Source organism: Pristis pectinata, chromosome 7 (genome assembly GCF_009764475.1).
Source record: "Pristis pectinata isolate sPriPec2 chromosome 7, sPriPec2.1.pri, whole genome shotgun sequence".
Classification (NCBI taxonomy): domain Eukaryota; kingdom Metazoa; phylum Chordata; class Chondrichthyes; order Rhinopristiformes; family Pristidae; genus Pristis; species Pristis pectinata.
In genome coordinates this window covers 8,079,682-8,103,821 of record NC_067411.1, presented here as the reverse complement: position 1 = coordinate 8,103,821, position 24,140 = coordinate 8,079,682, and the positions used below count along the sequence as shown (strand labels likewise).

Sequence of the window (24,140 nt, the reverse complement as noted above, 5' to 3'; positions counted from 1 at the left end):
CCATCAGGCAGATAATACAGGAGCCTGAGGGCACGTACCACCAGGCTCAAGGACAGCTTCTATCCCATGCTGATAAGACTATTGAATGGTTCCCTTATATGATGAGATGGACTCTTGACTTCACAATCTACCTTGTTTGACCTTGCACCTTATTGTCTGCTTGCAATGCACTTCCCTGTAGCTGTGACACTTTACTCTGTATTCTGTTATTGTTTTTACCCTGTACTACCTCAACACCCTGTGTAATGAATTGATCTGTATGAACGGTATGCAAGACAAGTTTTTCACTGTACCTTGGTACAAGTGACAATAATAAACCAATTCCAATACTAATACTAATGAAGTGACTACAGAGCAGGAGAATGAAGCTCACCGCAGCCCAGCTCAGTGGCAGAGCACCATTTGCTGTGATGATCAGTCATTTGCCCTCCCTCTCACAGCATCTCAGCACCTGTTGTCAGGCAGCCGTTCCAGCACGATGTGGAACGCAAAGACCTCCGTTGTGCGTGAGAGCCACAGAGCTACCAGAGACTGTCTTGGCATCTGAAACCTCACCATGTGTCCCACTACAATCCAAGCAAAATTCAAACATCCTCTTGCACGCTTACTGAGGTATTCTTACACACTTACAGGGACTTGTGTGACTTCACTAAGTCATCAATGGTCTGCTGATCTTGCACACAGCTGGTGTGATCATTTCACCCTTAACACTGGACCCTTGCAATAGAGTCATACAACATGGAAACAGGCCCTTCAGCCCAACTGATCCATGCTGACCATGATGTCCCATCCAAGTGAGTCCCATTTGCCAGCGTCTGGCCCATGACCTTCTAAACCTTTTCAATCCATCTGCTTGTCCAAATGTCTTTGAAAAGTTGTTAATGTACCAACCACTTCCTCTGGCTGCTCATATTGCATGTACACACCACCTTCTGTGTAAAAATGTTGCCCCTCAGGTTCCTATTAAATCTTTCCCCTCTCACCTTAAACCTTTGTCCTCTCGTTCTTGATTCCCCAGCCCTGGGAAAAAGACGAGTGCATTCACCCAGTCTATGCCCCTCATGATTTTATACACCTCTATAAGGTCAACTCTCAGTCTCCTACGCTCCAAGGAAAAAAGTCCCAGCCTGTCCAACCTCTCCCTCGAGTCCTGGCCACATCCTTGTGAACCTTTTCTGCACTCTTTCCAGTTTGGTACTTCCTGTGGTATTCTTGCACATTTACACAGTCTTACACATTTACAGAGAGGTTATTACACACTCGCGCCTGAACTCTTGCACTGGCTGCAGAGCCAAAGGACATTTGACATGAGATTCAGGTACACAGTGGGAGTCTCTTGCACACCTACTGCTGGACTTGCACACTCACGGCTGCACTTATGCAGAGGCCAGACATACAGCATGGAGCTAATGCACATGCTGTTGGAACCCTAACAGGCACTGACACTTACTGCGGTGTGCCACCAGCCTGTGAGTGAAACATCTCTCCCTCACCCTCTGAATCCGTGGAAGATGCACCTGCAGAGAAGAGAGAAAGGCAGCGTCAGAGGGACATTAAACTTTGCTTTATAGGGGCAAAGACTTTGCACTTTTGAATAGCCCCAACCTCAACAGGCCACAAATGCTTCATACTGCTTTTAACACCAGATTGCATGCAAGTAATTCAATCCGGTTGCAGAGGCGTTGTGTAGACGGGTGCACAGGAGGCTGCAGACGCTGGAATCTGGAGCAACAAACAGCCTGTTGGAGGAACTCAGCGGGTCGAGCAGCATCTGTAAGGGGGGAAGGAATAGTCAGCGTTCTGGGACTCGGGACTCAGATCAGGACTCTGTAGATGGGTAACACACAAAACTCTGGAGGAAGTCAGCGGGTCAAGCAGCATCTATGGAGGGAAATGGACAGTTGATAGTTCAGATCGAGACCCTTCCTCTGGACAGTGCAGATGAAGGGTCTCGACGTGAAGTATCAACTGTCCATTTCCCTCCATAGATGTTTCCTGACAGCAGTTCCTCCAGTGTTTTGTGTGTTGCTCCAGATTCCAGCATCTGCAGTCCCTGTAGAATAGTAGTGGTGTTGGACATCCTTACATTATTGGCAAAGGCTGGTGTGTTGGGGGGTTTCCAGCTGTCAGATAGAAAGAGGGAGGTTTGTTCATCATTGGGATGAGCAATGGGGGAGAACAGGAAATACCCTTCTTCCTGGAGCAGGATGGACACTAATGAGAAACAGTTCTGGCCGGGTTACAAGCGCGGTCTGTCATTAGGCACACCTGGCCTTTTGCTCCAACCCATTAGTCTAAAGTCATCATTATACTGAGCTCAATTGCCCAGCAATGCCCTATGAAGTCAAAGAAGCCCTGCCCTCATCACCTCACTGTATTGTGGAGGGTCATGGCTGTCACATAACAGCACTGCCCCCACCTGGTCGGGTGACAGCACTGCCCCCTACCTGGTCGGAAGACACAGCACTGCCAATCAAGGTTTGGCCCCGCTCCACCCCACCCCACCCATCAGCACACACCTGACCACCGGCCTTTGTAATCGATTAGTCCTTGCTGGCACCGGTCCATGGGCCTTTGCAAATTACCTGGCTGGACCCCCCACCCCTCCAGCACTATAAAGAGTGCCACATGTGCTCGGCTCTTCCTCCTTGTGATCTTCAAGAGATCATCCTGCTTCACTCCAGGCCAAGGACCATGGGACGGCGCTGGAAAGATCATTGGTGAGGTGTGAACTGTTAAAGGGTTGGGAGCGTTTTAGTTAGTGTCCCTAGTCGCATAGAGTCATGCCTGCACTGAGTCAAGGGGTGGCGAGTATCGTATTGTTTTTCCTTGATTGTCTGTACCTAGTTTGGTGTGTGTGTGTGTGTGTGTGTGTGTGTGTGTGTGTGTGTGTGTGTGTGTGTGTGTGTGTGTGTGTGTGTGTGTTTTACCCCCGTTGCGATTTTCCCATGCTCGCTATAAACTGTGCACGTGTGTGTGTTATCCCCGTTACCATTTTCCCATGTTTGTCTTTTGTAAATAAATCATTTATCTCCAGACTGTGTTCAGAGTCCTTGCCTTCTGAGACCCCGAATCTGTTTCACAACACTCATGTAGTGGCTGAGGCACAAACTCATGAAAGTCTCAGTTCAAAAGGTGCAGCAATTTTTCCACAAGCTGAATGTGAGCACAAATGTGGTAGAATCCCACCAGCTGAAACAAAGAGAGATGAATTTCTATACAGTAGCTCCATTCACAGTCCCTTTCAGAATATTCCAAATTTCTTTATGCTGATACATCACCCCACAGGAGGAGCCTATTCAATCACTGGGTACACACCAGCTCCCAGCAGGATCATTCCTTGAATCCCATTCCCCCTCTTCTTATTTCCCTGTGGTTTTGTAACTTATTCTCACAGTGGGGCAGATGGTAGAGCTGCTGCCTCACAGCTTCAGTGACCTGGGTTCGATCCTGACCTCGGGTGCTGACTGTGTGGAGTTTGCACGTTCTGTCTGTGTCCGTGTGGGTTTATAAGATCTTTATTAGTCACATGTACATTGAAACACACTGTGAAAGGTTGGGGGGTGAGGGGGGGAAGCTGTAATGAACTAGAGGGCGCAGATTTAAGGTGAGAGGGGAGAGATTTCATCAGAACCTGAGGGGCAACTTTTCCACACAGAAAGTGGTTAGTACATGGAATGAGATGCAGAAGGAAGTGTTTGAGGCAGGTACATGAACAGCATTTAAAAAGTACTTGGACAGGTACATGGATGGGAAAGGTTTAGAGGGATATGGGCCAAACTTGGGCAAATGGGACTGGCTTAGTTGGTAATCTTGGTTGGCATGGATGAGTTGGGCTAAAGGGCCTGTTCCCATGCACTATGACTCTATAATTAACCTACCAGTACGTCATTCAGAAGTGGGAAGGAATTGGAGCACTCAGAGGAAACCCACACAGCCACAGGGAGAACATATAGCACTGGAGGTCAGAATTTAACCGAGGTCACTGGAGCTGTGAGGCAGCAGTATTAATTTCTGCAGCACCCTGCCTCTGCTAACCTCTGCTAACTCTGCAACATAGGTGAAAGAGCAGAAAGATTGTCCCGATCAAGGTCCCATTGTGTGATACTGGCCAGATCGCTTATTTTTAGTCACTTTGATTGAGGGAAAGAATTCTTCAAAGTAATGCTATGGAATTTCCTATATCCATTTGAGGGAAGCAGATGAGGCCTTGGTTTAATATGGTAAAGTCGCAGAGGTATACAGCACGGAAGCAGGCCCTTTGGCCCAACTTATCCATGCTGACCAAGGTGCCTACCTGGGCTAGTCCCATATCCCTCCAAATCTTTCCTATTCATGTACCTGTCCAAATATCTTTTAAACATTGTAGGAAATTGTGGGCATGCTGTGTTGGCGCCGGAAGCGTGGCGACACTTGCGGGCTGCCCCCAGAACACTCTACGCAAAAGGTGCATTTCGCTGTGTGTTTCGATGTACATGTGACTAATAAAGATATCTTATTTCTCTTATTCGCCTCTACCACGTCCTCCGGCAGCTCATTCTGTATACCCACCACCCTCTGTGTGGAAAAGTTGCCCCTCAGGTTCCCTTTTAAATTTTTCCCCTCTCACCTTAAAACCTCTGCCCTCTAGTGTTAGATTCCCCTACCCGGGAAAAAGACAGTGACAATTTACCTTATCTATGCCCCTCATGATTTTATATATCTCACCCGTCAGCCTCCTACGCTCCAGGGGAAGAGGTCCCAGCCTCTCCAGCCTCCCTCCCCATCTTCACTGCAACTTAAAACTATCTTGTTTTTCTCTCTTTCCCAGTTCTGACAAATGATCTTCAACGTTAACCTGCTTCTCTTTCTGCAGATGTTGCCTGACCTGATGAGCGCGTATGATATGTTTGTGCTTAATGTGCCTTCTAAAAGCAGGCAGACCAGAAAACCTCCACACACCCTTGGCACTTGTTTTAAAAAAATGGACTTGTTGGCTTACCTTCAATGTATATCTCAGCAGATGTACTGTCCAATCCAAAGCAGTTGGTGGCAGTACAGGCGTATCGCCCTGTGTCGTCCTCAAATGCTTCCGCAATAACTAACGTACAGAGATCACCATCTTGGAATATCTGGATGTCTGGAGTGTTTTCCAACTTCCTTCCCTCACAGAACCATCTGTGGATTTGGTCAAACAGAGAAAAAAAACACATAGTAAATATTGTTTGCCTTCATTTTTGTATTAGAAATGTCTCATAATAGAGGGCATGCATTTAAGGTGAGAGGGGGTAAGTTCAAAGGAAATGTGCGGGGCAAGTTTTATACACGGAGAGTGGTGGGTGCCTGTAATGTGCTGCCAGGGGTGGTGGTGGAGGCAGGTATGATAGAAGTGTTTAAGAGGCTCTTAGACAGGCACATGAATGTGCAGAGAATGGAGAGATATGAACATAGCACAGCCAGATGGGATTAGTTCAGTTAGGTGTTTAATTACTAGTTTAATTAGATTGGCAAAATGAGGCCTATTCCTGTGGCGTACTGTTCTACTGTCAAACTGCCCCAATCTGGCTTCCAAGATGCACAGGAAAGACCCCTGGAATTATACCTGCAGCTGAAGAAAAACTTTCACAAGTGAAAGTGAAGCAGAAGCTACTTTCCAATCTTCCACCTGCCTGTTTTGCGTTGGCCTCGAGGAAAGCAAATTTGTTTCTATGTTAATAAGCATTGACTGGGTATTTCAAAGCAATTGGATGTCAATTAAAATGAGTGTGGAGGTCTACTGAAGTCACGTTGCAGACAGAATAAATGAAGCAAAAATATTAGCTGGCAGTGGGAATAATAGATTCAAACTGGGAACAAGGACCAGAGTTTACAGGCAGAAGGGTTGATCAGCGTTTGGTCTGAGCAGACACTGAAACTCAGTCCTGAACAAAAGGAAGTAGAGGGTTGTAGAGGAGGGATGTTCTTCAGATTGGAGGCCTGTGACCAGTGGTGTGCAGCGGGGATCGGTGCTGGGTCCCCGGTTGCTTGTCCTGTCCTAGTGAAATCACGTAGATGCCACAGCCAAGAAAACTCACCAGCGCCTCTACTTCCTCAGAAGGCTAAAGAAGTTCGGTATGTCCCTTTTGACACTCACCAACTTTTATCGATGCACCATAGAAAGCATCCTATCTGGATGCATCACGGCTTGGTACTGCAACTACTCTGCCCAGGACCGCAAGAAACTGCAGAGAGTTGTGGACACAGCCCTGCGTGTCACGGAAACCAGCCTCCCCTCCTTGGACTCTGTCTTTACCTCTCACTGCCTTGGTGAAGCAGCCAGCATAATCAAAGACCCCAGGTCATTCTCTCTTTTCTCCTCTTCCATCAGGTAGAAGATACAGGAGCCTGAGGGCATGTACCACCAGAGTTGAGGATAGCTTCTATCCCACTGATAAGACTATTGAACGGTTCCCTTATATGATAAGATGTACTCTGACCTCACGATCTACCTTGTTGTGACCTTGCACCTTATTGTCTACCTGCACTGCACTTTCTCAGTAGCTGTGACACTTTACTCTGTTCTGCTATTGTTTTTACCTGTACTACCTCAGTGCACTCTGTACTAACTCAATGTAACTGCACTGTGTAATGAATTGACCTGTACAATCGGTATGCAAGACAAGTTTTTCGCTGTACCTTGGTACGAGTGACAATAATAAACGAATACCAATACCAATATTAACAATTTGGATGACAATGTGTTAACATGGTTAGTATGTTTGTGGATGACACCAAAAATTGGTGGTGTAGTGGACAGTGCAGAAGGTTATCTAAGATTACAACAGGATCTTGATGAACTGGAGATGTGGGACAAGGAATGGCAAATGGAATTTAACTCAGAGGTATCGTACTTTGGTACATTAAACACAGCACATGGTAGGGCCCTGGAGAGTGTTGTGAAACAGAGACACCTATAGATATGGGTACATTGTTCCCTGAAAGTGGCAACACAGGTAGACAGGGTGGTGAAGAAGCTGTTTAGCACGCTTGCCTTCATCGGTCAGGGCACTGAGTACAGGAGTTGGGACGTCATGTTACAGCTGTGCAGAACATTGGCGACACCACACTTGAAGCATTCTGTGCAGTTCTGCCATGCTGCAGGAAGGATGTCATTAAGCTGGAAAGGATGCAGAAAAGATTCACGAGGACTGGAAGGCTTGGGTTATAAGGAGAGGCTGGATAGGCTGGGGCTTTTTCCCCTAGAGTGTAGGAGGCTGAAGGTTGACCTCCTGGAGGTGTATAAAATCATGAGGGGTGTAGATAAAGTGGATGGCCAGTCTTTTTCCCATGGTAGGGGAGCCTAAAACTAGAGGATAAAGATTTAAGGTGAGAGGGGAAAGATTTAAAAGGAACCTGAGAGGTAAATTTTTCACACAGCGTGGTGGCTATGTAGAATGACCTGCCAGAGGAAGCTATAGAGGCAGGTACAATTAGTGTTTAAAAAATATTTGGACAAGTATATGGATAGGAAAGGTTTCGAGGGATATGGGCCAAACACAGGCAAATGGATTCACTCGAATAGACATCGTGGTTTGTATGGATGAGTTGAGTCAATGGGCTTATTTCTGGGCTGTATAACTTGATGACTCTATGACAATATACAAATCCATGCGAGGAAGATGGTGTCTTGTCTGATGGTGAGCGTAAATACTCACCCATCTTAGTTCAGTGGGAGTAGACTTGGGTTAGAAAGAGCTGAGGATAGGGGGTCTGCTGGTGCCTAATGTATTATTGCAAGGTTTTCACTTGCTAAGGCCAGACAGTTTCTTGCTATAAGTCCATTCAAACCAATCTTCTCCACTGGGATGCAGTGAAAGGGGTCAATCTGTCCAAGGTGCAGAGTGGGTAGCACTCCCTTCCTCTAAGTCAGAAAGCTTTGGGTATCTCTCACTTCAAAGACTTGAACACAAAATTCTACCTTTATACTCCTGTGCGCTACCAAGGGAGTGCCACACTGGCAAAGGTGTTTTGTTTCTGTAATGGACAAAGCTGAGATTCCATCTCTCCTCCAAAGTGGACAGGAAAGATCCCATGGTATTACTTTGAGCAAGAGCAGTGTGTTTCCCCGCAGTCCCAGCTAATCCTGACTCAAACCTTCTTCTCGGCAACTTAAACACAGATGACCTTGCCATTTTCCTACAACATAATCTTCAATCTAATTAAAAAGTACTCCATAAACTGTAAAATGTTTTGGTCTTGCCAAAATGTATGGGATGTATGTATGGAAAGACTGAAGATCAGGTGGATTATTAAGGTCTTTTATACCTGATGGAACTTGTTGGAGGAGAAGTTCAGTCCCAAACTCACACATGATCTCCCATGTCTAGGTAGAGGAGGGGTTGCTGGGCACCTCAGAGAGACTTTGCAGCTGTGACCATCTTCAACAAAGGAGACAACTCTGACTGTGATAATTGCGGGGATGCTGGTCACCATACTGTCTGCCACAGAGAAGGTCATCATCACGGTCCTCCTTGATGCTTCATCCCATTGGCCAAAGACCCTCTCCCCAAATCGTAGTGTGGATTCCGTCCATCTCAGAGCACAGTGGACATGATCTTCACTGCACAATGTCTCCAAGGGAAATACAGGAAGCAGAACCATTTTGTCATACATGACCTTTCTTTGATCTCATAAAAGTCTTTCACTCTGGAGGGACTGTAGAGAATGCTTCTCATGTTTGGCCGTCCACAGAAATTTGTCTCCATCTTACATCCACCTCACAATGACATGCAAGCTATGATCTTATTCAAAGCGTCAAAATTGACCCAAATCTCAGTGCAGGCTGAAGTCATCTCAACACTTTTCTTGATCTTTCTCGCCACAGTGCTCCATCTCAACACTTGTTACTGGAGTGGAGCCAATCTACAGGACAAATGGGAAACATCTCCACCCCATTCCAGGACCAAGGTCACCCCAACTTTAGTGACTGAGTTGCGGTGAGCAGATATCACTTGTGTTTGCACAGATTCGAAGGCTCATCTCCATCATCCTCGACTCATTCAACAGAGCATAAAAGGGATGGGCCTACACTCAGCATCTGCAAAATTCCTCTATACAGCCATCTGCCAACAATAGGGGTCCATGATGACCTGATTTGATTTGATATCTTTATTAGTTACATGTACATTGAAACACACAGTGAAATGCATCTTTTGCATAGAGTGTTCTGGGGGCAGCCTTCAAGTGCCGCCATGCTTCCGGTGCCAATATAGCATGCCCACAACTTCCTAACCCGTACATCTTTGGAATGTGGGAGGAAACCGGAGCACCCGGAGGAAACCCATGCAGACACAGAAAGAATGTACAAACTCCTTACAGACAGTGGCCGGAATTGAACCCGGGTCGCTGGCGCTGTAATAGCGTTACACTAACCACTACACTACCATGCCTGACCCTTGTCAGACGGGACTAGCTTGCTGGGCAACACGGTCGGCATGGACATTGGGCCGAAGGGCCTGATTCTATGCTGTATGACTCTATGACTCCATCTGACTGAGGATGTTACACCGTTTCAAGTAAGCTTTGAGAATATCCTTGAATCTTTTCCTTTGTCCTGAAAAGTTCTTACCACAGCAGAACTTGGAATAGACACTCCGGTCTTGGAATAGACACTGGAAAACACGGATCACTTCCTATATCTCGGGAGCTGCCTTTCAATGGAGTCAGACATTGGTGATGAAATTCATCACCTTCAGTGCACCAGCTCTGCCTTTGGCTGTCTGGAGCGAAAAAGCTCTTTGAAGGTTAAGACCTGAAGCCCAGCAGAAAGCCACAGTCTACCATTCAGCAGTGATTCCTGTCCTCCCTTCTGACACGAGGATGACCAACAGCAGGCACGTCAAAGCAATGGAGAGACCACAGAGGGTGTCTCTGCACAATCCTCCACATCCATTGGTAGGATGAGCAAACTATTATCTGCATCCTCTCCCGGCAGCGAGAGTCTGTCAGCTCCAATGATTATTCCACATCTAGAGCCTGCCCGACACCGGAGTGTCTATTCCAAGCTCTGTTGTGTTAAGAACTTTTCAGGACAGAGGAATAGATTCAAGGATATTCTCAAGATAAGATATCTTTATTAGTTACATGTACATCGAAACACACAGTGAAATGCATCTTTTTTTTGTGTAGAGTGTTCTGTGGGCAGCCTGCAAGTGTTGCCACGCTTCCAGCGCCAACAATAGCATGCCCACAACTTCCTAACTCGTATGTCTTTGGAATGTGGGAGGAAACTGTAGCACCCGGAGGAAACCCATGCAGACACGGGGAGAACGTACAAACTCCTTCCAGACAGTGGCCAGAATTGAACCCAGTTCGCTGGCGCTGTAAAGTGTTACGCTAACTGCTACACTATCGTGCCAAATCTAATGAAACAGTGTAACATCCTCAATGAGATGGAGTCATAGAGTCATACAGCGTGGAAACAGGTCCTTCGGCCCAACTTGTCCATGCTGACTGTGGTGCCCAGTGAGCTAGTCCCATCTGGCTGCATTTGGCCCATAGCCCTCTAAACCTCTCTTATCCATGTACTTATATAGATGGCTTCTAAACATTGCTAATGTGCCTGCCTCAACCACTATTTCTGGCAGCTTGTTCCAAATACGCACCACCCTTTGTGTGAAGAGGCTGCCCCTGATGTCCCTTTTAAATCTCTCACCTCTGATCTTAAACCTGTGCCCTCCCTGGGAATCCCTGGCGCAAGATGACTCCAACTGAAGAAAGAGCATTTAGGGTGGCATTGAGAACCTCGAGTCCATTCATTGAGAGTGCACAGAAGACCACCTCCCACACTACCCACTTGCCCACCCTTCAACCGCTGCCCCAGCACTGCTAGTCCCACACTGGCCTCATCATTCCCCTCAAAACCCACAAGCTTGACCCCGAGAGACTGTGTCTAAAATGGAAGAGAAGAAGCTGCCTCTTGTGTGACTTCGTGCAATCAATCTCATTGACATCCCTCACATGGACAAGCACAAAGCAGATTACAACGAAAGAAAGCTGCAGCAAATGTGAGCTGTTTGCTACATCTGCGACTGGGAGGATTGAAATTCCTCTTCTAATGAGGAACAGGAGGCTTGGCCGCTCCTCAGTGCAAACAACAGCTCTGTACCAAAACTCACCTGTTCCAAAGCTGTGGACTTTCGAAATCCCAGTGGTGCCCCCGTTAATTGGAGAGGGATGGCAGACATTGGCCAGTGTTCTATTAACCTTGGGCCTTCAGATTTGGCAGAAGGAGAGGAGGGAGATTGTGGGTGAGCAAGGGGATTGCGGCTGCAGATTGGACACTTAGTAATTAAGGGTTTGCAGGTAATGTTGCTTCTTATGTTCCCGTACTACTCAACCTCACCAGCAAACCCTTCCACTTTCTCCCAATCTTCACCTTGGCGCCTTTCAGCACTGTTAATAGCAGTGAGTTTCACACTCATTTGGCTTTTACATAAGGTCACAAGAAAATAGGAGCAGGAGAAGTCCACTCGGCCCCTCAAGCCTGCCCCACCATTCAACATGATCGTGGCTGATCTATGTTGGCCTCAGCTCCTCTTCCACACCAGTTCCCCATTACCCTCAAATATTTATTCACCTCCACCTTAAATATGTCTGATGATCTGGCCTCCAGCACCCTCAGAGGGTTCCAGAGATTCACCACGATCTGAGAGAAGAAATATCTGTGCACCTCAGTCTTAAGTGACTTTCCCCTTACTTTCCGGCTATATCCCCTTGTTCAGGTGTGTAAAAGATTGCACAAAACTCAATTCATCCTGGTGTCCTTGGGCCAATGTAGTTATCCCCTAACCAATACCAGTAAAGCAGGTGATCTGGTTATTGTCACATTGCTATTTGTGGGAGCTTGTTGTGTAGAAATATAAAACTTTGGTTAGGCCACATTTGGAGTATGGTGTGCAGTTCTGGTTGCCACATTTGGAAGGATGTGGATGCTTTGGAGAAGGTGCAGAAGAGGTTCACCAGTATGTTGCCTGGATTAAGACATCTTTATTAGTCACATATACATTGAAGCACACAGTGAAATGCATCTTTTGCGTAGAGTGTTCTGGGGGCAGCCCACAAGTGTCGCCACTCTTCCGGCGCCAACATAGCATGCCCACAACTTCCTAACCTGTATGTCTTTGGAATGTGGGAGGAAACCGGACCATATCTGGAGGAAACCCACGCAAACATGGGGAGAACATACAAACTCCTTCCAGACAGCGGTGGGAATTGAACCTGGGTCGCTGACGCTGTAATAGTGTTACACTAACCGTTACACTACCGTAATTAGAGAGTATTAGCCAGAAAGGAGAGGTTGGACGAACTTGGGTTGTTTTCTCTGGAGCGTCGGAGGATGGGGGCGACCTGTTAGAAGTATATAGAATTAGATAGACAGGGTAGATGGTCAGAGTCTTTTTTCCAGAGTGGAAATGACAAATACTGGAGGGTGTCGCTTTAAGGTGAGGGAGGGGGGGGTAGTTGAAAGGAGATTTGTGTGGTAACTTTTTTTGCACGGAGCACAGTAGGTGCCTGGAACGCAGTCCCAGGGAATGTGGTAGAAGCAGATACAACAGCAACATTTAAGAGGAGTTTTGACAGGCACATGAACAGACTGGAGGGAATGGAGGGATATAAACCATGTGCAGGCGGTGTGGATTAGTTTAAATTGGCATCCTGGTCGGCACAGATATTGTGGGCTGAAGGGCCTGTTCCTGTGCTGTACTCTTAAACGTTCTGTGTTCTTAAATAGCTTTCGGGTTCCTACATTACAACAATGGTTACACATTGACAATACTTTGAAACATTCCTGGACATCCCAGGATTGCGATTGGCAATATATATAAATGCAACACTTCACTCCCCTTTCTTGTAGCGTTTCCCAGTAGCAATGGGTCTCCAAATCTCTTTAAGGGGAGATTTCCTTCAGCTGCAAAATTTACCTCCTTTTATTAACCAGGCAACTAGCACAAACAAAGCCTTGGAGGAGGGGAAATAATTTTCAAAAGAGTTCACAGATCGTCCATTTGAAGAATATCAGAGCGGCGTTAGAAAGGTCCTATTTTACCGTATTCCTCACAACACTTGGCTCAATGACTAATCTTTAGCCTGCAGGTGGAAGGGTTTACAGGTTTAATGATGGTAATAAACTAGAGACAGAGAAAGCATTTAAGGATCAGTAAATCACAAAAGGTGGTCTCTCTGTGAACTGTGCAGGGTGATTGACTCACTGGGAATGTTGACATTTTGGGCTTTTTTCTGTGGTCACCATAATCCCACTCCCAAACTGCCCTCCCAAAGCCATGGGAGAGGCAGATCCAAGATTATTTGATATCGATTTACAGGGCTGCACTGACCCCAGCTCAGAAACAGACCATTCTGCCCACATGGTTTCCTCTCCCCCCAACTCCCTACCAATCTCGCTTTATCCAACCCCATCAGTGCTTCCTTCTGAACAAATCTGAGATGAAAATGCTGGATTTACACAACAGGTCATGGGGTAACTGCAGGAGGGGAACGCGGTTAACAGTTCAGGTTTACATCTCTGTTACCAACCTTTCTCCCTGATGTAGAGAAACCAACGACGGCAGATGCTGGAATCGAGATGAAAAACACGATGATGCTGGAGGAACTCAGCAGGCCAGGCAGCATCCGTGGACAAAAGCAGGCGGTCAACGTTTCGGGTCAGGACCCTTCTTCAGGACTCATTGGCAAATGAGGGAGAACAATTTGCAGAGCTACGGGGACTGATGGGATTGCTCCAGCATGTACTTGATGGACCAAATGGCCTCCTTCTGTGCTCCATGATGCTAGGATTCTTCTCCAGGATGAAACAGCTGACACAAGGACAGAGTTTCTTCCTGAAGAAGTTCCTGAAGAAGGGTCCTGACCCGAAACGTTGACCATCTGTTTCTCTCCACGGATGCTGCCCGGCCTGCTGAGTTCCTCCAGCATCATTGTGTTTTTCATCTTTCTCCCTGATGTGCTTCTTTCATTGAGACCACCTGCAGCCTCGTTGAGTGGTCATTGCATCTAAAGGCTGTGGATTCAGGTTAAATTTCCCCTCAGTGTAGTACGTAAGTGTTAAGAGAATTAAAAGGGAGTGTAAGGACATATTTTAGAGAAAATAAATTGCAGGGATTACAGAAAAAATAAAGGGAAGGGGGAATGGGATTGATGGGATTGCTCTCCTGAGAGCTGGCATGGAACCAATGGGTGGAATGGCCTCCGATGATGTTATGAATAAGAGAGAAACTCTGCCCTTGTGTCAGCTGTGTCATCCTGGAGAAGAATCTTAACATCATGGAGCACAGAAGGAGGCCATTTGGCCCATCAGGTCCATGCTGGAGTAATCCCAGCAGTCCCTGTAGCTCTGCAAATTGTTCTCCCTCATTTGCCTGTCCAAAACCCTAACTGACTGTGTTCCCACCACTCCTGCAGGCAGTGACGCAGGGCATAGGTTTAAGGTGAGGGGGAGAGATTTAAAGGGGACCTGAGGGGCAACTTTTTCACACAGAGGGTGGTGGGTATATGGAATGAGCTGGCCAGAGGAGGCGGGTGTAACTACATTTGGACAGGTCCATGGATAGGAAAGGTTTAGAGGGATATGGACCAAATGCAGGCAAATGGGACCTTGGTCGGCATGGATGAGTTGGGCTGAAGGGCCTGCTTCCGTGCTGTATAAATCTGTGACTCTGACCTCCTTTCTTCCTGATGTGAGATGAAGAGCTGAAGAGCCAGCGGGATTTGAGCCCAGAGTCTTCGACTTCAAAGGTATGCACACCATGTGCAGAAGCAGGCTAGCAAGTGGTCCATGTGAGGAACTGGGGAACATCGGCAACACTTCATAGAAACCAGTGGCAATGGCCAAACCTTAGTGCAAGTCATGCACTGAGCCATGCCTATTGCAGACAGGCAGTTCTTTCTGTTCTACGCTCAAACATTCTCCCGTCGGCATGGGAAAGAAAGCTGGTTCCTTGTGTGTGCTGCCTGTTATTTATTGCCCTACTTCCCGCTGTGCTGACAGTTCCATTGTTGTCTCGATCTCTAGCAGCCCTTGCCAAAAAAAACATTTATAGGAACGCTAATCCCTTGGCAGAGGTATCGCTGCACTGCTCCACATGGGAAATTGGACGAAAGGTGCACTACACTCTCCCTTATTTCACACATTAGCTCCCAGACTGACGGAGGAACACAAGAAAATAGGAGCAGGAGTAGGCCACTCGGCCCCTCAAGCCTACCCTGCCATTCAATAGGATCATGGCTGACCTGCCCCAGGCCTCATTTCCTTTTCTGTGCCCTTAATTCCCTGATCTTACACAAATTTATCTACCTTCAATTTAAATACTTTCTTAGAAGGTTAAGGAGGTTTGGTTTGTCACCAAACACTCTTATAAACTTCTACAGGTGTATTGTTGAAAGTATCCTGACTGGTTGCATCATGGTCTGGTACGGCAATTCGAATGCACGGGAATGTAAGAAGCTGCAGAGAGCCGTGGACTCAGCCCAATACATCATGGGCACATCCCTCCCCACCATTGGTAGCATCCACAGGAGGCGCTGCCTCAAGACAGCAACATCCATCGTCAAAGATCCCACCATCTGGCCATACCGTCTTCTCACAGCTACCATTGGGCAGGAGGTACAGAAGCCTGAAGTCCCACACCACCAGGTTCAGGAACAGCTACTTCCCTTCAACCACTTGGTTCTTGAACCAACCTGCACAACCCTAATCACTGCCTAAATTAGCAACACTATGACCACTTGGATCACTTTGCACTAAAATGGACTTTTTTTTTTGTTCTAATTGTGTTCTTGCTTGTAAAGATTGTGTATGATTTCTGAATTTATGCTTTTCTTGTGAATGCTGCTTATCTGATGCTATGTGCCTGTGATGCTGCTGCAAGTAAGTTTTTCATTGCACCTGTGCATACATTTACTTGTGGATATGACAATAAACTCGACTGTGACTTTGAGAGAATTTGAGAGATTCACCACCCTCTGTGAGAAGAATTTCCCACGCTTCTCTAAGGATCACCCCCTAACCTTGTAAATATGAGCCTTTGTTTCACAGTCTCCCACTGGTGGAAACATTTCTACCCTTGTCATGCCCCCCTAAGAAAATGATATGTTCCAATAAGATCATGCCTCAATCAACTCAGAACATTGTTATTACAGTATGGGCCATAAACACAAATGAAGCTACTGGCTACACCATCACTATTTTGCCTGAGTTTATTTTCATTGGTTTATATGGTGTGTGTGCTGCTTGTAATGCCAGCATTTCTGGTCCATCCCTGAATGTGTCAGAACTGAAGACATAGCACAGGGTCATACTTAGCCCAGACCAAGTAAGGACAGAGCCTTTACTTCCTCAGGAGGCTAAAGAAATTTGGCATGTCCCCGTCGACCCTCGCCAATTTTTATCAATGCTCCACGAGAAAGCATCCTATCTGGTTGCATCACGGCTTGGTATGGCAACTGCTCTGCCCGGGACCGCAAGAAACTGCAGAGAGCTGTGGATGTAGCTCAGCACATCACGGAAACCAGCCTCCCCTCCATGGACTCTGTCTACACTCCTCACTGCCTCAGTAAAGCAGCCAGCATAATTTAAGACCCCACCCACCCCGGACATTCTCTCTTCTTCCCCCTCCCATTGGACAGAAGATACACAAGCCTGAAAGCACGTACCACCAGGTTCAAGGACAGCTTCTACCCCGCTGTTATAAGACTATTGAATGGTTACCTAGTATGATAAGATGGACTCTTAACCTCACAATCTACCTTGTTATGAGCTTGCACCTTATTGTCTGTCTGCACTTTCTCTGTAACTGTAACACTTTATTCGGCATTCTGTTATTGTTTTACCTTGTATGACCTCAATACACTGTGTAATGAATTGATCTGTATGGACGGTATGGAAGACAAGTTTTTTACTGTACCTCGGTACAAGTGACAATAATAAACCAATTCCAATTCCGACAGTCAAAGTGCATGAGAGAATCAGATGGGATTTCCCAACAAAGGAAGAGTCAATGTTTCAGGTTTAGACCCTGTATCGAGCATCCGATGCAGGGTCTCTACTTGAAACGTCAACTGTCCATTTGCCTCCACGGATGCTGCTTGACCTGCTGAGATCTGCCAGCAGTTTGTTTTTTGCTCCTTTATGATCCAGTCAGTCTGAGCCCAAGCAGGAAGTGAGTGATCACTATTGGCATTTACATAGGCACAAACGTCTCAAGGTGCTTGACAGGAGATGTTAGGAGGGAAGTCAAAATGGTTATTGAATGGGATGTTTTTTTAAAGAGAGGCCTACATGAAGAAAGAGTAGCGGGAAGGAGGGAGTTCCAGAACTTGGTGTCCTGGCAGCTGAAGGCAAGGGAGACAACTCTGGAGCAATTGAATCCAATGATAAAAGAGGTAAGAATTAAAACAGAGATCTTGAAGTGTGAAGGGGCTGGAGGAGGTTACAAAGATAAAAGGAGGGATTTGGAAATAAGGAAGAGAAGTTAAACTTTGGCAGCTGCTGCCTTCAGCTGCTAAGGCCTCAGTAGAAGATGGGGGAGCAGAGAGAGTGGATGGGACAGGAATTAATGAGGTTCTAGAAAGGCTGGTCCTCACATCCCTTCGAGAACAATGCGCCAGAGATGACCATCTTCCTTGGTCCAGAGTTGGAGGCCAATAGCAAACTGTCAGGGAGAGCACTTCTCCACACAAAGTGTGATTGACTCCTGAACCGGTTGAGTATTGGAGGCAAAACTCTGGAGTCAGCCAGTTTTATAAAACTCCATTTGCAGGATGTGGATGTCACTAGAAATGCCAGCATTTATTACCCATCCCTAATTGCCCTTGAACAGAGCAGCAAATCAAGGGACAACCACATTGTTCAGTCAGTAGTCACATATAAGTCAGGCCGGGTAGGGATGGACACTACTTTCTCTGAAGGCATTGGAACATTTGAATGAGGTGCACAAGGTTGCTTGCTTATCCCACTGCTCTGCTCTCTCTGCACTCATGACTGTGTGGCTAGGCACAGCGCAAACATGATCAATAAATTCGCTGATGACACCACTGTTGTTGGCAGAATCTCAGATGGCGACAAGGAGGCGTACAGGAGTGAGATAGATCAGTTGGTCGAGTGGTGTTGCAACAACAACCTTGCACTCAATGTCAGCAAGACCAAGGAATTGATTGTGGACTTCAGGAAGGGGAAGTCAGGAGAAAACACACCAGTCCTCATTGAGGGGTCAGCGGTGGAAAGGGTGAGCAGCTTCAAGTTCCTGGGTGTCAACATCTCAGAGGATGTACCTTGGGCCCAAAACATTGATGCAATCACGAAGAAAGGCACGCCAGCGGCTCTACTTCATTAGGAGTTTGAGGAGATTTTGGATGTCACCAAAGATCTTGCAAATTTCTGCAGAGGTATGGTGGAGAGCATTCTGACTGGTTGCATCACCACCTGGTATGGAGGCTCCAGTGTGCAGGATCGCAAGAGGCTGCAGAGGGTTGTAGACTCAGCCAGCTCCATCACGGGCACAACCCTCCCCACCATCGAGGACATCTTCAAGAGGCGGTGCCTCAAGAAGGCGGCATCCATCACTAAGGACCCTCACCACCCGGGACATGCTCCCTTCACGTTACTATCATCGGGGAGGAGGTACAGGAGCCTGAAGATTCACACTCAGAGGTTCATGAACAGTTCCTTCCCTTCTGCCATCAGATTTCTGAACGGTCCATGAACCCATGAACATTACCTTGTTATTCCTCTTCGGTACCATTTATTTATTTCTGTAATTTATAGTAATTTTTGTGCCTTTACGCCTTGCACTGTACTGCCACCACAAAACAACACATTTCACAACATATGTCAGTGATAATAAACCTGGTTCTGATTCTGATTCTGGAAGCAGAAGAAGGCCATTCAGCCCCTCAAGTCTGCTCCACTCTTCATGGCTGACCTTCCACCTCAGTCCTACTTCTATTAAAAATCTATTGCCGTCTCTCAAATATTCTCGGCAAATGAGCCTCTGCAGCCCTCCTGGTCGAGCACTCCAAAGATTCACTACCTTCTGGGTAAAAATATTCCTCCTCATCTCACCTCTGAATGGCCAATGCCTTATTGTGAAGCTGTGACCTTTGGTTCCAGACACCACATCCAAGGGGAACACCATCCCTGCATCCACTCTATCAAGCCCTATAAGAACTTTACATGGTTTAATGAGATCACTCCTAATTTTTCTAAACTCTTGAGAGGATTGGTCCAAGGGTCATAGAATTATAGTCATACAGAATGGAAACAGGGCCTTCAGCCCAACTGGCCCATGCTGACCAAGATGCCCATCCAACATGGTCCCATTTGCCCATGTTTGACATATTCCTCAAAACCTTTCATATCCATGTACCTGCCTCATCCACTTCCTCTGGCAGCTCATTCCATATACCCAACACCTTCTGTGTGAAAAAAATGCCCTTCAAGTTCCTGTTAAATCTTTCCCTTCTCAGCTTAACCTATGCCCTCTAGTTCTTGATTTCCCAATCCTGGGAAAATGACTGAGTGCATTCGCTCTGTCTGTGCCCCTCATGATTTTATTCTTTCCTGGTGTTAGACCAGACCTGTACATGGTATTCCAGATGCAGTCTCACCCAGGCACTAATTAATTGGAGAAAGATGTTTCTACTCTTGTACTTAAATCCTCCTGCAATAAAGACCAGCATAGTGTTTACTTGAAAATAAAAATACTGCTGGAAATCTACAATAAAAACAGAAAATACTTGAAATACTCAGCAGGTCAGGCAGCATCTGTGGGAAGAGAAACAGAGTCAATGTTTTAGGTTGAAAATCCTTCATCAGAACTGGTTACCTTCCTAATTGCTTGCTGTTAACTTCTAATGATTCATGTCCAAGGACACTCAGGTCCCTCAGAGCGTCAATAGCACTTATAAATACTCTGGAGCAACATACAAAATGGTATTGGTTTATTGGTATTGGTTTATTATTGTCACTTGTACCGAAGTACAGTGAAAAACTTGTCTTGCGTACCATTCATACAGACCAATTCACTACATAGTGCATTGAGGTAGTACAGGGTAAACAATAATAGAATACAGAGTAAAGTGTCACAGCTACAGAGAAAGTGCAGTGCAGGTAGACAATAAGGTGTAAGGTCATAACAAGGCAGATTGTGAGGTCAATAGTCTTATCACAGTAGGATAGAAGCTGCCCTTGAGCCTGGTGGTATGTGCCCTCAGGATCTTGCATTTTCTGCCTGATGGGAGAGGAGAGAAGAGAGAATGACCCGGGTGGGTGGGGTCTTTGATTAAGTTGGCTGCTTCACCAAGGTAGTGAGAGGTATAGAGTCCATGGGGGGGGAGGCTGGACTCCATGATGCGCTGGGCTGCGTCCACAACTCTGCAGTTTCTTGTGGTCCTGGGCAGAGCAGTTGCCATACCAAGCCGTGATGCATCCAGGTAGGATGCTTTTTATGGTGTATCGATAAAAATTGGTGAGTGTCAAAGGAGACATGTCAAATTTCTTTAGCGTCCTGAGGAAGTAGAGGTGCTGGTGAGCTTTCTTGGCCGTGGCATCTACATGGTTGGACCAGGACAGGCTATTGGTGATGTTCACTCCTAGGAACTTGAATCTCTCAACCCTCAGACCATTGATGTACACAGGTGCATGTACACCGCCCCGTTTCCTTTTCCAATGCTGGAGGAACTCAGCAGGTCAGGCAGCATCTATGGAGGGAAATGGACAGACGACACTTCATCGAGTCCTGATGAAGGGTCTTGACCTGAAATATCGACTGTCCATTTCCCTCCATCGATGCTGCCTGACCCGTTGAGTTCCTCCTGCATTTTGTGTGTTGCTCCAGATTTCCAGCATCTTCAGTCTCTCTTGTGTCTGTCTTTATAAATATTCTGATTTTTTAATTTTCTTCTACAGACAGGATGACATCTACCTACTAGGTCTGCATCTGTTCACTTCATCTGAAGCCTCTCTTGTTTCTCTTCACAAAGTAGGTACAGAGATGTCAGGGGTAAGTTTTTTACTCAGAGAGTGGTGAGTGCCTGGAATGTGCTGCCGGAAACGGTGGTGGAAGCGGATACGATAGGGTCTTTTAAGAGACTTTTGGATAGTTACATGGAGCTGAGAAAAATAGAGGGCTATGGGTAAGCCTAGTAATTTCTAAGGTAGGGACATGTTCGGCACAGCTTTGTGGGCTGAAGGGCCTGAATTGTGCTGTAGGTTTTCTATGTTTCTATGTTTCTAATTCAACCTGCCACCCTAGTACACATCATCAGAAGACTCAGTATGTTAGACTCAGACTCCTCATCCAAATCATTGATTGTAGACAGATAGGTCGTCAGCACCAAACCCTCTGGCACCCCACTTGTCACGGTCTTCCAAAGTGAAAATGATGCGTTTACTGCATTAACCAATCATCAATCCACACTATTATTCAATGCTCCCCTCCACCCCCCCCCCCATGTTAATAAATGCCAGTGTTAGTGAACCACATGGGAATAGTTTTATAATAGTCGAGTGATTTTAAGGTTACCGTTACTCCCTTTTTCAAATTATTTAATCACCCTGAGAGCGGTTGGAATCTGGAACACACTGCCTGAAGGTGTGGGGGAAGTAGAGACTCTCACGACATTTACAAAGTATCTGGACAAGCAATTGAATCACCAAGGCTTCAGGGTTATGGACCAAGTGCTGGAAAGTGGGATCAGTACAGATGGTTGGCATGGACATGGTGGGCCGAACAGCCTGTTTTTGTGCTGTGGTTCTAAGCCCCTGAGTTGCTACTCTCTGGGTCACACTCCTGCCAGATTCAAGCCTTGTTGTTCCTCAATGTGTTTCCAGAGAGGAATTTCACTGAAGAGATTAGACATGGATATGAAGAATGATAAACCTTCCACTTTCAGGACAGCACGGTGGCATAGCTCAAAGAGCAACTGCCTCAGTGCCAGCGACCCGGGTTCAATCCTGACCTTGGGTGCTGTCTGTGTGGAGTTTGCACGTCTTCTCTGTAACCATGTGGGTTCCTGCCGGATGCTCCAGTTTCCTCCCACATCCCAAATACATGAGGGTTGGTAGGTTAACAGGTCACCGTAAATTGCTGCTAGTGTGTAGGTGAGTGGTAGAATCTCGGGAGAGTTGATGGGGATGTGGGGAGAATAAAAAAAATGGGATTAATGCCAGATTAATGTAAATGGTTGGTTGATGGTCGGGCCCTGTTTCCATGCTGTATCTCAATGGCTCTGTAACTTGAGTCCTGGTGAAGGGTCTCGACCTGAAACATCGACTGTCCATTTCCCTCCACAGATGCTGCCTGACCCGCTGAGTTCCTCCAGCATTTTGCTTGTTGCTATGACTTTGCACATCCGATTCCCTTGTGGAGGAAGTACAGTGACATTCCTTGTCTAATGCTGACTCTCGGAATGACATACAAGTACCACATGTTCCACTGGTTACAATCCAAGCTTGTTTCCTCGGGAAATAAAGAAATCACAGTTCAAAGTCTGTGGCTGAGAGTCGATAGGTGGTTTAGTGGATGGCGCTCATTTATAACAAGGGAGAGAACTATTGATAGGTTGGGGAGGAAGGATTTCACTGCTCGCTAGCACTCTCTAGGATAAATTAAGCGCATGTTTTACAAGTGACCTTTGGTAAAGCAATATAAATCACAGCAGTGACCTTTACTTGATCTTTGCGAAATGGAGATCTCTGGGTCTGTGTTTTAGTATGCATAATAGAAACACCTATTTTTACACCACTTGTGTGTGTTGGCTTAACACCGGTTGATTACTTTCCTTAATGCACACTATTTTGACAATTCCTTGATGAGACTACCTTGCATGGAGCCATACCGTTAAATCTGTGTTGTTGGCAATGTTCCTTCCTCTAAGTCTGAAAGTCAAAGGTTCAAATCCTCACTTTGTGCACATGAATACAAAATCCTGGCCAATGCCCTATTGCAGTACTGAGGTGACGGGATGCTGTGACAGGTATTGCTTATCCAATGGTGGGTTAAATCAGACTGAAGGATTCACCAGACTGATCTCAGTTACCACCCACTTCCCAAACATGTGTTGGTTGCTAAGTTAATTAGCCACTGTTAATTACTCCTGGTATGTAGGTGAGTGGTAGAATCTGGGGGGGGGGTGGGGGGGGGAGTTGATGGGAATGGGGGGAGAATAAAATGGGATTAGTGTGGGGCCAGTGTAAAAGGGTGGTGGATGATTGGCATGGACTCGGGAGGCCGAAGGACCTGTTTCCATGCTGTATGATTCTATGACTCTGTTGAGCCAATGGATCAGGAGATAAGGAGAAACCCTGAGGATAGAAACACAAACATCTCCATTTTTAACAACCATAGATGTACCTAATGGCTTCTTCCTACACCGTTAACTTCCATGATCGGAATCCTAGAGTCATAAAGCCATATAGTCATATAGCACGGAAACAGGCCCTTCAGCCCAACTGGTCCATGCAGACCAAGATTCCCATCTAAGTTAGTCCTGTTTGCTCGCGTTTGGCCCATATCCCGCTATGCTATCCATGTACTTATCCAAGTTCCTATTAAATAGGAGGCTGAGGGGAGATCTAATAAGAGGGTTATAAGATTATGAGAGGCATAGATGGAGTAGTATTTTTTTCCCAGTGTTGAAATATCTAATACCAGAGGGCATGCATTTAAAGTGAGAGGGGGGAAGTTCAGAGGAGATGTGTGGGGCAAGTTTCTTATGCAGAGAGTGGTGGGTGCCTGGAATGTGCTGCCTGGGGTGGTGGTGGAGGCAGATATGATAGGGGCATTCAAGAGGCTCTTAGACAGGCACATGAATGTTTGGGAAATGGAGGGATATGGACATTGAGTAGGCAGAAGGGATTAGTTTAGTTGGGCGTTTGATTACTAATTTAGTTAGTTTGGCACAATATCGTGGGCCAAAGGGCGTGTTCCTGTGCTGTACTGTTCTAGGTTCTGTGTTCTAAACATTGTTAATGTACCTGCCTCAACCACTTCCTCTGGCAGCTCGTTCCATATACTGACCACTCTCTGGGTGAAAATGTTGCCCCTCAGGTTCCCATTAAATCTCTCCCCTCTCACCTTAAACCTGTGCCCTCTAGTTCTTGATTC

General features: G+C 46.4%; 1 protein-coding gene across 2 annotated transcripts in view; it reads right to left on the bottom strand.

Moving 5' to 3' along the window:
- palld (palladin, cytoskeletal associated protein) overlaps positions 1 to 24,140 on the bottom strand; it is a 262,041-nt gene that overhangs the window by 220,963 nt on the left and 16,938 nt on the right. For both annotated transcript variants that reach the window (XM_052019755.1, XM_052019756.1), the window contains exons 2-3: positions 4,982 to 5,157; positions 1,451 to 1,517 (exon numbers count right to left, since the gene is read on the bottom strand). In XM_052019755.1, the coding sequence (XP_051875715.1) occupies positions 1,451 to 1,482 (32 nt within the window). In that variant the 5' untranslated portion in view covers positions 1,483 to 1,517; positions 4,982 to 5,157. The remainder of the gene's footprint in view (positions 1 to 1,450; positions 1,518 to 4,981; positions 5,158 to 24,140) is intronic.